General features: G+C 35.9%; 1 protein-coding gene across 1 annotated transcript in view; it reads left to right on the top strand.

Annotated features, from left to right (window-relative positions):
* LOC103803559 (vacuolar protein sorting-associated protein 13B-like) overlaps window positions 1-16,057 on the top strand; it is a gene marked incomplete at both ends in the record, with an annotated part of 219,153 nt that overhangs the window by 3,744 nt on the left and 199,352 nt on the right. Inside the window, 2 exons of the mRNA XM_009076124.1 lie at window positions 2,680-2,827; window positions 15,320-15,447. Of these exons, the coding sequence (XP_009074372.1) occupies window positions 2,680-2,827; window positions 15,320-15,447 (276 nt within the window). The remainder of the gene's footprint in view (window positions 1-2,679; window positions 2,828-15,319; window positions 15,448-16,057) is intronic.

Here is a 16,057-nt window from a genome sequence, read left to right as displayed (position 1 = left end):
TATCGTATATGTATGTACACATAGTTAACATGGTGTGTAATGTGTGAGATTTTTTTCTGCCAATAAAAAATTAAATTCAGAAAAGGATAGCTTTTCTGTCATTTTTCGGCCACTGCTTAAAAAGTTAATCTAATAAATATACTTGAAAAGTAGTCAGTTTTCTTATTTTGAATTCCATGAGTTGTTACTCAATTAGTATTCTGTATGTAATAGCCACAGAACATTATTGCATTGACAAAACTGTGGTCAGTATTCTAGAACAGAATCTGGTTTTGACTTTGTGTCAACAAAACAACCTCATATAAATGTTGTCATAGTTCCAGAACTTTGTTACGTGTTCTTTATCTCCTTTATAACACTACCAATTAGTAACCATAAAACTTAATCCCAAGTAGGTGTATTTAAGCTTTATTACATACTACTTTATAGCTGGCTGTTTGGATTCTTGTGATGAAATGCTTATGATAACACTTGCCTGCAATGTCTCCTTTCCCATCAGATTCATCTTCTACAGCTGTGGGGCTCTTGTCATCTGCTATTTCCCAAGCCACAATTTCCTCATCAGTTTGTGGCTAAAACCCAAATCTTGATGATCCTTTTCCATCTAGTTCAACACTGATCTTTCATCTTCTGCATTCTTTTAACCAGAAATCTTTTGCCAAAAACCTGACAAGATTGTACTGGGCGTCATCAACAGCAACATCAGGCTTGATTTCAGTGAACAAAGATAAAACAGCTGTTTCATTGTCCAGATCAGCACTCAAGCACTCAATATTTGGTCATAATTTTTTCCAGCTTTGCCTGGCTGTGATAGCCTTGATGTTTTTCACTCTATGACTAGTGGTGTAACTTATTATATTTTGCTGATCCGTTTCTTCAGTGGTTCAGAAATAGATACTACTTCTTCAGAGAGTATTTCCATCCTGTTGTCTTCTGCTCTGTCCTATATTGTCTGTGTTCAGTCTTCAGAAATTCTTGCTTCACTTTGGCGAGTCAATGTTCTTGCAGTGTTATATCCAGAAGTACCAGACCATGGCTCAGCAGTTGCCATCATGCAAAAGCTGCAGGTGGCTTTGCCTTATGAAAGGTTGTATCAGATAAACAGCTAGATTTTGAAAATAAGTGCTGTAACGTGTCTGATGAAGGTTCGCAAAATGTCACATCCTCTCTCTGTATGCTTGTGGGAAGTATTTCTGTGGTGTAAAGCTTGTCTTTCCAGAGCTGATGGGGAATTTTTTGTTGTTATAGCTAGAAGATACTAAAGTGGTATGTTACTGTATTCCAGAACAGCTTTTTACTGCTTTTGGAGACAAAGCTAGTGACTGTACGTTCAGAGGGAGGAGGAGAGATGAGAGTTCTGTTTGTCATTGACATTAGTATTTTTCTATTAACTTTGCATACCACTGTATATAGAAGTTGATTGTTTTCACTGGAATAGGATTAAATAGTTGATTGTCTTTCTTATTTTAATTTACTTTTATAGTGGAAAATGGTGAAGGCGTTTGGAAGTCATTCTCCTTCAATTATATGATTTTTCTGTTTGTTTTGGGGTCTTGTGTATGTGCACATGTTGCACACTGCTTGATTCAATGATCTGTTTTCTATTGGAGAAAATTTACAAGCGCATTGCCCGCCTCACATGAATTTGTTTCCCACAGAGATTCCTAATGCAATGTGTGAGGTTTCTCATTACGCAGTTATATGGCTTCCATTTTCACTCCAATACGAACAAAATTAAATTACACAAAAATTAAGATGCATGTAATCCTAGTGTCTGATCTTGAGAAAAAAACTTTTGTCATCTTTAAATGATAACCCTCTGCAAAATCAACAGTAGAAATATTCTGCTTTTGACAACTGGGATGCATCTGCAGTTTACGTAGCAGCTGATGCCACAGCAAAACATTAAAAGCCAACTATGCAGCAGCATTGAAGAGTGAATTTTTTTAACCAATTTTGTCTTTTCTAATTTGTATTAATAAGAAGAAGTAACAACAAAGCCAGCAGACTATATCAATTTGTGACCCTCCAGTTCCAGAACCCGTGTGGATTAATACACATCATTCTCTAAAAGAAGGACGCAGTCCTTTAAACTAGGTTTGAGTGCCTTCAGTTTTGTATGACAGTGTCACATTTTGGGCAGTTTCTCATTCGTTGATATGCTTGAAAGATAAAACAGTTCAAAACCAGTAGTGAACAATTAAATTTTGCATTTAAAATGTGAGGAACACACAGAGTAATGTACTAATATCACTGCATCTTTTATTTTGAAGTTTAATTCAAGGTTAATACAGTTTTTTGGGTTTTTCATATCTGGCTAAAGTTTTCTGGTTTCCATTAGGCATTTAGATACTTATTTCACTTTGGTTATCAGCCAGGTGTATTCATATGTGTTTTGGTTGGCTAACAGCTATGGTATTTTAAGTTGGTTATATTACACTTTTTTGTTATCGTAGAGCTTTTCTTCAGACTAACAGGACTGAAATAATTACAAGTGCAAGTCTGAATGTAACATTTCATAATGTTTTCAAAATATTTGTGCTCCAATTAGTGTTTCAAGTTGTCTTATGTAAATTTCAAAGCATGTAGTTTGAGATGCTACTCATGACAATGTCATGATTCAGTATTAACATATTTTGGTTTTCAGTGGTTCAAAAGGTACTTTTTTTCTTTTTGCAGCCGTCTGTAGGAGCTGTTCCTCTTGGTGTGTCAGTAACTCGGAAAAAAGAGGATGAAGCATCAGTTGGAAGTGCACCTTTAGCAAGGCAGCAATCGAATCAAGCCTCTGAGTATGCCAGCAGTCCTGTCAAAACAAAAACAGTAACAGGTATGATAACTTAATTGAAACTAGCCATTCTGTGTTTGCAACCTCCCTCACTAACCTGCCTCCACAATTGAAGGGTATCAGGTATGCAAATACCATGGAACAGCTTTCAACTTTAAAGAAATGACAACTTTTTGAATTGAAAATAATCAAATGTATAATTTTAAAATATGCTTATTTTTCTTCTCATTTTCATTTAGTGCTGTCTTTGGGTTCCTCATACTTTCATCTAACATTTTGTAAAAATGAGATAAAGGAGATCTGCTTTCAGCAGAATATCTGCCATTTGCCTTGATATTTGCTCCATAATTTTGCCAGAATTCACACTGTTATTAGTCTCTGATTTCTGTCAATCTGTTTAGATTGCTTAAAGTCTGGTATGTGTGAAGACAAAATTTGTGCATAAACAGTCTAACTTCACTGTTTCCAAAATCACTCACCCATAGCAAGTGCATTTGTTGGCGCTTCTGTTTCTGGAGTTCAAGACATTATTAATTTTAGGAGTATTTTCTGGCCACTTTAGAGTCTAAAGTTATAGGGATTTATGGGAATTTCTAGTCTATTAGTTCATATGGTACTGTCTGCAAGTAGTAAAGTAGGTGGTCATCCAAAAAAAATTACTATCCAGCTGAGACTTTCAGTAATCCTTCTGAAATACACTGAGCAAATTCTCTTTTCCTTTGCATTGATGTTTATTTCCAGATAATCATGAAGTACTTCAAGATGTTGTCTGCTGAAACTAAGCTTGCAGCCTTGGCCATTAGTGGTAGAATTAAACACTATTTTGAGATTAAAAAGGGCTAGAACCTGAAAATCTATTGGCTGAATACTAATGGATTGCCATGTTATCTTTACTAATAAAACACTAGATTAATTCAAAGACTCCTATTTCATTTATAAATATCCTTTGGTTTTACTGTTCATCCATTAATTTTTACAATTGATTTATGCATTTCCTTTATTTTTTCCTGTAATGAAATGACTGTACCAAGCATATTCTTCTTTTAACTGAATCATCTGTTCTTCTATATGGACATCATAAATTATATGATTTGTTTCTTCTTGAGGTTAATTCTACCTGTGACTGTAAAAGACAGTGGTGTAATTCATGAGAGAAGCTTTTGTCATTTTGAATATTTGACATTCAAACCCATGTCTTTGCATGAACAAGCTCTAGATCAGTTTTTCTTAATTACCAATTTATGACAAGTAGGCAGCAGTTTGCAGAAGTAGATTTGTACTTGGCTTTTGAAACTAGTGTCCCAGTCTGGTATCTGCTTAGCTTGGTAGCCCTTTTTGTTCTTCAGCCTTTGTTATTCTTCACCTTGAGTATTGTCTTTTCTGTAGTGAGGATCACACCAGAAGAGTCAGCTAAAAGAAAACATTATCATTCAAAATCTAGAAATGCTGTGTATGTCAATTTTGCTTTTCGTGGTGTTTTGTGTGTGTGAAAAATAAAATGAAATTAGAAATTATAAATAATGTCATCAAAGCAAACGAAGTATTTCTGTGCTTCTAACTACCTTTGAGTTTCCAGTCACTTAGTACAACACATATTGCTACAAAAATGAAAAGTTCATTTGTAGATTTCATTTATATTAATTACCACACACTTTTCTCATTCAGTTTATCAAGTAAGTTTAGCCTAAATGCTAGGGTCTTTTTGAGATTAAGTAGATTTTTGGCTATTATACAAGTTTGCATCATAGACTTTGATACTAAGGAATGAAAGGTGATAGAACTCATTATTTCGAGATATAACATTGACTGAGCATTTTCTCTTTTGAAGTAGAAGCATTCTTTAAAGAAAGAGAGTATTAAATTTGGTTTCATTAAGTTTCAACAGTTAAAAATATTGTTGAAAGAAGTTACTATTTTTTTAAGCGAAGCTACAAGCACATAGCAGAGCCTATTGCGTTTATTTTCAAGATGGAAAGTGCCCAACACTGCTGGGTTGAAGGCTAGTCTGTTGTCATGGTTTAACCCCAGCCAGTAACCAAGCCCCACACAGCCACTTGCTCACTCCCCCACCAGCAGGACTGGGGAGAGAATCAGAAGAGTAAAAGCTAGATGGGGTGAGATGAAGACTGTTTAATGGAGAAAGCAAAAGCTGTGCACACAAACAAAGCAAAATAAGGAATTAATTCCCGCGGGCAGGAGGTGTTCAGCCATCTCCAGGAGAACAGGACCAAATCACATGGAATGGTTACTTGGGAAGACAAATGCCATCACTCCAAACGTGTCCCACCTTCCTTCTTCTTTCCCCCATTCTCTATACTGAGCATGAGGTCATATGGTACAGAATATCCCTGTGGTTAGTTTGGGTGACCTGTCCCTGCTGTGTCTGCTCCCAAGCTGCCGTGCACCCCCAACTTCCTTGCTAGCTTGGCAGTACGGAATGCAGAAAATCCTTGGCTCTGTGCAAGCCTCTGCTCAGCAATAACAAAAGCGTCTCCATATTATCAACCCTGTGTTCAGTACAAATCCAAAACACAGCCCCATATTAACCACTGTGAAGAAAATTAATTCTACCCCAGCTGGAACCAGTACACCCTTGTATGAAGATGTTTATATACTCTGGAGATCAAATGGCAGGTATAATATACCTGAAATTCTTGAGATTGGCATGCAAAAATTGTTAGTAAAAACATAAAATGAATGTCAACGAGCAAAAGCCAAGTATAGTAATGAAATTCGGGTTGAGCATTTAAAGGATGCTCTCTGTCTGCTTCGGTAGGCCACACAGATTTCCCTGAATTAAAGAAAGAAAGGAGGGTCATGTCACTGCAGTGCCATGCAGGTTTGTTCCCTGTATAGCGTCCTGAAACGTACTGTGACGTTGGAAACCTTTCCTGTAGAGTTCGTCTTATGCCAGGTTTGTCAGAACTGGCTTTGCAGTAGAAGATTCAGGGGACTGTAGAAACTAATGCATATTTTGTGTCACAAAAAAAAGTCTGATTATGAAGCCACCAGTTACAGTGGTTGGAAAATGTTGGGTAGATGCAAGTGTGAAAGGTGAGATCTCATGCTCAGAGAAGTTTTGGTGGATCCTTTCTTTCACACTTTTTTCTTTGCAGCTGTATAATGGGTTGGAATATGATGAATGCATGACTTTATTAAACTAAAAGTAGAAGGCCTGTGATTCTTCTCCTTTCTAATTTTTCTGGTGTCCTCATTTCCACAGTATTTCACTTTATTTCCTTTCTTTTAATTTCACTTCCTTTCTGTTTGAATTTTCTTTTGTCATTTGTGTCACCTTTTTAAACCAGGAATACTACCCTAATTATTGATCTAGGGTATTTAATGCTACCTATGCATTCTAGGTAATGAGGCAATGATCCTTGTAAGCCTCATATTTATTAATTGTCAAGGCTTTAGCTACATCTCTTAAGTTGTCAGAAAACTGACATCTTACAGTGACAGCATGCACATATGCATATTCTTTGCAGATTGACAGAGATACTGTCTTAAAATCATGCTATTCAGGTGGTGATTTCAAATTTATTCAAGTCTGGCATGATCTCAGTATTCAGTCCCTTGGGAACTGCTAGAAACCAACCCTATGCACTAAATGAAAGCAGTTTGTAATCACAGCTGTAAAATGATTTAAAACATTGATCTTGCGTTCAGTTTATTAGTTAATGGCTGCTGAGACCTTGCCAAAAATGAAGCATGGGAAAAGAGCGAAACTACTATTTATATGGTATCTGTCTGTGAAAAGCCAAAGTTTCTGTTCTTAAGTCTCAGACTGTAGTTACTTGTAAATCTGCTTAATCACAGAGGCTTCAAAAACAGACTAAGATAATAGAATATACAGCTTAAATTTTGTATGATGTGGCTGTGAACTAGCAAGGTGATGAAAAATGTTAAAAAAAGTTCACTTCTGTTTCTCTGTCCACTCACTTCTCCTCCTATTCTTAGCAGTTCAGCAGTTCCATGTTGGTTCAGTGAAAAGTGATTTGCAGACTCATAGCTTTGCAGAGAGGTGTAGCACTTACATCTGGATAGTGGCAAAATGATAGTGCTCTGTGTGCGTAATTATGTAGTACATGTAGCATATCTGTACAGGAAGGTAGTATGGGCTGCAGTAGATGGAAAGCTGTCCTGTGCACACTGCTGAGTAACGTTAAAGCCAAAGTGTCTGATTTTCCACCTTCAAGGTCAGTGCTTGGTCATTACTAATTACTGTAATTTTCATCCATATTAATTAAATTATTATGATTATTTTCACTGTTTTTGAAAAACATAATATTTTCCAGGATTAAGGATGAAATTGGAGTGTGCAGTTTTTTTGGGTTTGGTTTGGGTTTGGTATTTTTTACTGCCTCCTAGTGAGGTCTTTTTTTGGCCATTACAATTAAATTTAATTTCACCAACATCTACCATGGCATCCAATATTTATCAGTGTTTGGAAGTAACCGTGATATCCCAAATACAAATTTGACACTGTCTGGTGAGGTACAACCCAGTAACTATGGCATCTAATTTTTCAGTAACAGTGGAAAAGTAGTCTCACACGTGCTCTTAGTATGTGGAATGCCTATAGTGGAAGAAGCTACTTTAGAGAGGCTGGAAAGGTTACTAATTTTTTTATCACTTAATCCTGAAAGTTGACCTTTTTTTATAGCCACAGAATAGGTAGGTAAGTGGAATATGATGTGTCATCTAAAAAATCATGAGCTTCTGGTTGGAATAGGCACCACAACCTGTTGCAGTGTTATCTGCAAAGTTAATGCCTTGTCCCATAACTGAACCTATAATTGTCACATAAAATGTTGCTGATCCCTGTTAGACAACAGCAGGATGTTTGGCCATGGTACAGCTGGTGACTGCATTTCAGCCATGATGTGAATGCACATTAGGCCTGCAAAAGCAGGCAGGGGCTTTTCATCACAAGCATCCACTTGCTCCATTTTGTTATCTGGTGGACAGATTGCAAGGGCATTTGCAAAAGAGAATTAAACAATGGTGGCTTTGGGGCAGCATTTTTCAGACTAGGTCTGCAGATCACACAGCTCACTGGTCTTTTAATTCCACTAGGTTTTCAGCATTAGTCCCACATTCAAAGCTGAGAAGAGAATCCAGCATTGTTTCATTCTGCAGGACGCGTAGATGTGTTCCTTAAGAGTATGTGCATATGGATGGACATATAGGACATGAAATCACTCCAGTTTGGAAAAATATGTGTTTCTGAAACACTGATATTTTGTTCTGTGAAACTATTTTTTTACAGAGAAGTAATTCAAGAGTTTGAAAGTTTCGTAAGTGCTATGTTACACTTATTTTACTATTTGTTTGCCTTTCAAGAAGATGGAGCATGGTGTCACAACAAGAAGGTTGAAAAGTGTCTCATGTGGCCTTTTTGTTCTCTGTCCTGTATAAATTGCTTGAATCCTAATAAGGACAGAGCTCCTGTTGCTGATTTCTAGCTGCTTTACCCTGCTCACTTATTTTTCCAGAACTTGTAGAAACATAGTATCTTTGAAATATTTATCCTGTCGAATTTGATTTATATTGACCAGCAAATGCGAAAGGAATGACAGGACAAGCAAGTGAGTTGTAGTCATATGCACAGAGTATAGGATTGCATAAGCCTTCTTTCCATAGGAATCCAGGCAAAGATCCCCACCTTTCCTTTCAGTCACTTCCTAACATTTGATAGTGTAGATGTAATAAAACTTAAGTTGGTCGTTAGATACCTACTATAGCTGGAATTTCTTGGTTGTTATGGGAAGCATTAGTAATTCAATTTTGAAAGCTTTACTGAAGTAATTCTTAAAATTCCTTCAAAGTATACATGAGATATTTCTCAACCACTATTAAATACTTCTCCATAAATTTGGAGAAAGGACAAGGCTTTAAATGTAGACAGATCTCTTTTATTTAGACCAACTGGTGCCAGACAAACTCATTTTTTATTTGAAGTTTCATCTTAAGTTAATAAAGTTTCTACCAAGTGCAGCAGAGTAGGACCTGTACTTAGCAAAACTGGAAGCAGTTACTGATTTTTTTTTTTTGCTTCTAAAGTACAGCTAGAATGCTTAATTAGATTCCTGCTAAAATGAGCTGTTGGAATGCAAAACCTGGGAAATGTGAGAGTATCTGGCTGGTGAGAAATCAATGGATTATCTGAAGTATTTGAATTACTAGGTCACTATTTCTGCTCAATGAACTGAATTATTATCGTCTATTCATGCCTACTATGAAATGTATGACTGATTAATTTGGGAAGATGAATGAAATTAACTAAAAATTAAATAGGTAAATAAACTACAAGAATTTAAATCTCACATGCATTTACCTCTGATCTGAAAATATAAATGGGCTTTAGTTCTTGGAAGGATTATTTAAAAGGAAGGTGTCTAGGCACAGGTGGTTTGTAAAAAGTTTGAAATGGCTGGGTAGTCAGATATCTGTATTGAAAATGAATTATCGTGAGTTTTTTTAGCTAGTCAAGCAAATGCTTGACTTTTTTACTATGGTGACATGATTTCTTCAGTTCACTGTGTGGATTTCAAAAACATTAATAACTCAAAGCCAATGTAGTGTATCAAACATTCTGTATAGAGAAATTCAATGCTGAGAGAAAAAGAATGGGTGTTTATTTTTAGATTATATTTATAAGACTGAGGGATTTGCAGTGTAGTTTTGAAAGGGTAGAATATTAGGCAGAATTCTGCATTTATCAAAAACGTTATTGCAGATCCAAAGGCTGAAATTCTTGCTTCATAGTATAAATGTATTTGGAATGGTGATATTGAAATAAATTCAGGCATGGACTTCAGATATGAACACACGTACATAGCATTTTTGTAATTACTAATATAGTAGCTCAGTTTTGCCTCTGAATGACTCTAACTGATTTGAACAAAACCATCAGTGCCTTTTTATTTTTGCTCCTGAAACTTAACAGGTATTTTATTGCCAGAAATAGTGCAGCAATCTTTAAGAATTTGGTGGGAGAAAATGCTGACCATAGCCATTCCCTAGCCAACATACAGTCACACAGAAAGATCCTTTTTGCTTGCACAACTTTAATATCACATTTGTCTTTATTTACTAACAGATGTTAAAAGCTTCTGTGATTTAACTTTTTCTGCTCCTTACTCATTGTATGACCATGCTAATTCAGTCATGACACCTCTCTGCTGCAATTTCCCTAGGTATAAAGGACTCATACTGGGTAGTTGCCAGGAACTGTGTGGCTCAATTTTCATCTTGATTGATAAAAGTAATGGGTTGTCTACACTGTTGGTAAGGTAAAATGCCAAAGTGCTCAAAGGCCAGTAAACAGATTATTTGTGCAAAGATTATTCTCTGTGTGGGCAAATATATTGCATGTTCTTTAAGCTTAAAAGGACTTTCTCCGGTTATTTAAGTGCTGCTTTTATTCTCAAGTGTCCTGATCAAGTGTGCAGACTTTTAAAAGTAACTATTATAGCGTATCTTTAGAAAAAAATATTCGAGTTACGTGAATAATTCAAATATCAGTCATACAGCAATGAGGGTATGGGGAATAACTCTTCTTATGACATTGCAAAAATAAAATGTATCTCTGAAGCACTGCTGAAGGATACTGATGGTGCAGAAAATATCGGTACCTGCAGGTTCGAGCTTCTCTGCATGATTTCAGTGAGCCTGCTGCTTCGATTAGCTTTGAATTTTTCAATTTGATGGTGGGAAAAAATAGTACATTAAGGCAGGAAGTATTTTAACAAGATATTTGGCTGTGCTTTTGCAATTTCTTCTATATGTAGAATGTTTTGATATCACAGCATGGAATTAAATTATTATATGGAATGCATTATATTGGGAACAGAATTTATTTGGCTGTCATATGTAAACACATAAAATGTGTGAAGCATTTGGAAGGCCTTCACATATATATACCTATATGCAAGTTTCATGTTGCAAATATAAATATACATAGTCTTGTGAGGAAAATCAGAAGGCAAACCTAAGGGCAAACAAGCTTTTTTTTTAATCACTTGAGTTCTTACTTCTGCACAGGATTATACACAGAAATGAAAAACTGCTGGTTTACAGAAAAGAGCAAGTTTTAAGTAGGTGGTGGTTGGGGTTTTATTTTTGAGGAGGTATTTTTTGTTTTGTTTTACATATGAAGAAACCAATTCATCTTCTCTAAAAGAAAAATAAAATATCTGTAGGCCATTTAGATTTTTTCAGAGTTGTTTGAAGTTGAATTTTCTCCTCCATTGCATTTTAATCTCCTTTCTAATCCCTTAGACCAGTTCCTTGATCTCTTGATCAGTTCCTTAATAGCTTTGTATTTGTTGCACACACCTTAGTATTTTTTGGTTTATTTTTTTATACAAAGTCATACCTAACATGAAACTATGAGTACATCTTATAGAAATACCAACGAGTACTTTGACACTATGGAGGCTGCTTCAAATTTTAGTAGAGGAAAAATCTATCTAGAAAAAGAGCCGTGTAATAACAGTACTTTGTTCTCTTTCTTCCTTTAAATACTGTTAATGTTTATGTGCTTTGCTGTCATGGTGCCTTAGTAACTATAGTTTGTGTGCAGCAGCATTTTCCTCAGTTTAACTCCCTTCTGATGTGTGAGAAGCTATATAGCAGGTGATGTGGGTAGCTTACTTGGGTTCACATGACAGACGCATTTTGAGTACAATCATACCATGTGATGGTGAAGAGTCCTACTGCAGACTCATGCATGGGTGTCTGTCTCTGCACCTGTCTTGAAGTGGAAACTGAGCTCTTGGGAGTCACTGAAAGTATGGTTTTATCTGCAGCAGGATAACCTTTTTCAACCAGAAAGAAGCTGCTGTCTTTGTAATGCATGAGGTGTCTGAGGCACAGAGTGGGCCAGGAGAAATGAGCCTTCTTGTGCCAGAGGGATGGACATGGTAGATCTGTACCATGTGCAAATTAGGAATAAGGTATAAGTATTGTGTTATACTTCCCTTTCGTGTAATTGCTAGTTGTAAGGAGAGAGGAGGAATGGAAAGCATGAAGGCAACAGATGATCAGTAGTCTTCAATCCAGTAGTGGAAGATCTGTGGTCTTTTCTGCTTTGATTTATTTCAGGAAATGTCCATTTGGCCCAAGTCTTCACACTTCAGAAGTTTTCCTTTTTCTGTTCCTTAGATCACTTAATATTAACAGCACAGAGTAGTGCCATTTTTCCAAAATCAGTTCTTATTTTCAAAACCAATGTATTTTGTGGATCAGGCTTCTAAAACAACTAGTTACCGGTAGGCTAAAAAGTACACAGAAGGAGATATATGTCTATATTAGAAAGGCTCCTCTGTCTAGAATTTATACCTGTAAGTCTTGCTTGGTGGCATCTCCTACAAAGAGAGTACTTCAATGATTATTTTTGCAGAAGTGCCACTTGGAACTCCCTCTATACTTTATCTGATTCTTCTGGTAGCTCAATCCTGATCAGTCCTTTTTAAAAAAACCTCTCCGTTACCACTGTGTTCTGAAACTGATGATGTGGCAGTTTTTGTGTTATTGATGTGGTGTATATGTTTGCAAAAGCACCAGTTACACAGTATGGAACTAGAAGATGAGAGTAGGAACATTTTATGTTCTGGTTTTCTTAAAAATTCTATTTGTATGACCTGAAGCAGCTCCCTCTCCATTGTGGTTCGTCCCCCATCAATTTCTAAGTGTTTCATACAAATCATATTTTCTATCTAGCAGTTGCTGACTGGCTCTTGGCTTCTACTCAGGACTGATTACAGCGCCAGGAAATGTTCCTAGGTTTTTGGTTCAGTAGGAGCTTAGGAGCATAATTATTTTAAGAAATTAACCTTCATACCAAGACAGATGGAGCTGATCCAGTTTACATGTCTACTGTAGAGGAGTAGCAAAACACAGTTGACAGCCACACCAGACTACTACAGTCACATAGCAAGTGTGACTATAGTACTGATGTCCTCGCCCAACGGCAGGACACTGTTCTGTCCTGCCATCCCTTCAGGCAAAACTCTGTGATTTACCACTACAGGATAAATGATTAATACAGGACTTCTTTCTTCTTTTCTTTTCTGGAGTTACTTCTGTGCTAGTTTCTTCCTTCCACTCTGACACACCTCTTGTTCCTTCTCTATTTTACATGATTTCCAGTTCAGTGGTTCCTCGTGTGTTTATTAGTATTTGAGACTTTTTTTTTCTTCCATCTTTTGGTGGAGTGTAAGAAGTTACAGTGAGGCTGTTTTCTGTTATGGATATTCCTGGAATTTTTATCATCCTCACAGGTTTGAATTGCACATATATGAAGAGCAACAAGTGGTGCTTCAGTCAGCTGATTTTACTTTTAATTCACAGTTATATATGCCTATTCCTCTAAATGAGAGAGAATTAGCAGTGTGTTTCCCTGTGAATAAAACACAGGAGATTAGAGCAAAACTTAGCTTTAAATCCCACTCAGGAGGAATGCATTTGGTCAGCGATACAGGATGTTGATAGTGCTTGCTGATTGTGTTGTCAAATCTTTAGGTGTAGCTGATTTTACTTTTAATTCACAGTTATATATGCCTATTCCTCTAAATGAGAGAGAATTAGCAGTGTGTTTCCCTGTGAATAAAACACAGGAGATTAGAGCAAAACTTAGCTTTAAATCCCACTCAGGAGGAATGCATTTGGTCAGCGATACAGGATGTTGATAGTGCTTGCTGATTGTGTTGTCAAATCTTTAGGTGTACATTGTTCAACCTGAAGCATGCTTTCCTGCCTCTGAGATTTGCAGTCTCACAGTGACTTTGTATATCTTTCTCACCCTTACCCACATTTGTATTCTAGCGTTCTGTGCTCCAGTAATTAAAATTTTAATATTTCTTGGTATTGAAGCTGTTCCTGATTCTTACCTCATAATCTGTGTAGTGTAGGGCCTGACTACGCAGAAGATGGTGTGAACTGAGATAGGGTAAGAAGTTAAAGCAGAACAGCTATTCCTAACTGAATGTCTTTGTTTTAACTTAATCCATTCTTAATGTGAATGGAAGACTTACTGCATGGCATAAAAGTGTCCACATGAGAAGATGAAATAGCTACTGCACATTACTTCTCCTTAGGAACAATTTACATTTGTCTCTCTAGCACAGCTGGTAATTAACAGTCCTGAAATGTCACACGTTTTACACCCTCATGATCCAGTTTTTGTTCCTTGCTCTTCTAACAGATCCATAATTGAATCCAAGAATATCTGAGAGGATTAATTGTACTGCAGCCATAAAAATCGTCTTTCACTCTTTCAACCACCTCTCTTTTTGAATCTTTGGATTCTCCATCAGTTTACTAAAGTGAATGTTTCTCTTTGAGATCATTAAAAATACTATTTGATGAAGGATTTTCTTCTCAGATATTAATCAATTCTGGCCATTTCTAGCCTTGATGGGAAAAATGTCACAAATCGATTCCTCCAGTGGCATTAACATTGCACACTCTTGGTAGAAATTTGCCTCTTAGGGTGTTTCAGTTTTAATATTCGCATGTTTCATTGCCTGAGTAAAAGTGTCAGAAGACCCAGTGATGCATATCAGGGAGCATATATTTCAGCTCACCTGATATCAGTTGATAGCATAATTTTGGTTTAAGAATTCTACTTTAATTTGCATGCCACAGATTTCTCCTAGCTGTTTAACTGGTAGACAACAGTTGTCACACTTGTGCTGATTTCAGTTTAGTTTAAATTTAAGTTATGAAGGCACTATTTATTCCTGCAGTTTTGTCAGCTCAGCAACACATAGGCTAAACCTAGAAATGTGTAAGAAGCTGACAGTAGTTCGGTGGGTGTCCCAAAAGATAAGGAGGATGTTCTGTAAAAGATGTCAGAAGGAACTGTGCACCACTCATAGACCTCATTTGAAGTTCTACTATGCTCATATTCAATTAACTGCTTCCATTATCTAAAACCTTTTCATGTCCATGTTATTAAATAACTAACAATATAAGGGAATTTCTATTTTTATTGGAAAGCATTCAATTTTTCTGAAATATTTCATACATTAGTCCCTTTAAGCTGGACAAAGTTAGAGAATGGTTTGAATTTTATGCCTTTTTGGGAGCATATTCAAGTTTTTTAAGGGAATTTTTTTCAGAAAATAGATCAAAGGCTGTAATTTAATATGAGCTGTCTTTCATTTCTTGCAATTTTAGAAAGCTGAAGCCTTTAGATGGCACTGGCAGCAATCTATGTCAAAACCTCTTGGAGTCTATCACCAAATAGGCTATCACGCTTTGAAAACTGTCTTAATTTTTCTTCGGTCAAACATTCTTCATAATATTTTCTTAACAGTTCAAGTTAAAAAAGTTTAAGCATTTATCTTCAGTTATATTGCCAAGTTTAAAACTAATAATAGACACATAAGTATTCTTACGTCCATAGTGAGATACACAGTAAGGGAAAAAATTCTTTCAGAATGTAAAATATTTTTTCTTTGCTATCAGTAGGTATATTACCTAGATACTCTTTGTGTAACTGAGTTTTGTTGTTTTCATTAGAATCTCGTCCTTTGTCACTTCCTGTGAAAACCATGCTGAACTCATCTGAAAGCTGCAGAAGTCCTGAGGAAAGAATGAAGGAATTTATTGGAATAGTGTGGAATGCAGTTAAGTGCCTTACACTTCAGGTAAGATGAAAAGGAAGTGAAAAAAACCCTGTGTCTTTCCAAACTTTATGATACTTTTTATGCATCCTAGCGCTTTTTATTAGAGGGTTTTTAAAGGAGCTCCCAAGTTTTATTGTCTTATTTCAGTAGTTTCAAAGTCTGAGAGAATGAAAAACAAAGTACAGATTTGGGGTAAATTAAGCAAAGAATGCTTTGGTTTTAGAGTATTAGGTTTTGAAATACATTTTTGTATTTAAGGGAAAGATCCTTAAAAAATTGTTTGAAAAAAATTTTCCTCTCACACTTCTCTGTATTATAAACATAACTATTCACCCTTGTATTTGTAGTTAGGTTTGCAGAATGCCTTCTTTTCTAAAAATATTTGAGGAAAGTTTATACAATAAATCCTTTTTTGGGGTGTATTGTATTAGGTTTTGAAATACATTTTTGTATTTAAGGGAAAGATCCTTAAAAAATTGTTTGAAAAAAATTTTCCTCTCACACTTCTCTGTATTATAAACATAACTATTCACCCTTGTATTTGTAGTTAGGTTTGCAGAATGCCTTCTTTTCTAAAAATATTTGAGGAAAGTTTATACAATAAATCCTTTTTTGGGGTGTATTGTATGCT

The sequence above is a fragment of the Acanthisitta chloris genome, unplaced genomic scaffold (assembly GCF_000695815.1).
Source record: "Acanthisitta chloris isolate BGI_N310 unplaced genomic scaffold, ASM69581v1 scaffold6186, whole genome shotgun sequence".
Classification (NCBI taxonomy): Eukaryota; Metazoa; Chordata; class Aves; order Passeriformes; family Acanthisittidae; genus Acanthisitta; species Acanthisitta chloris.
Note: the sequence above shows the minus strand (reverse complement) of the source record. Positions and strands in the feature narration are given on the sequence as shown.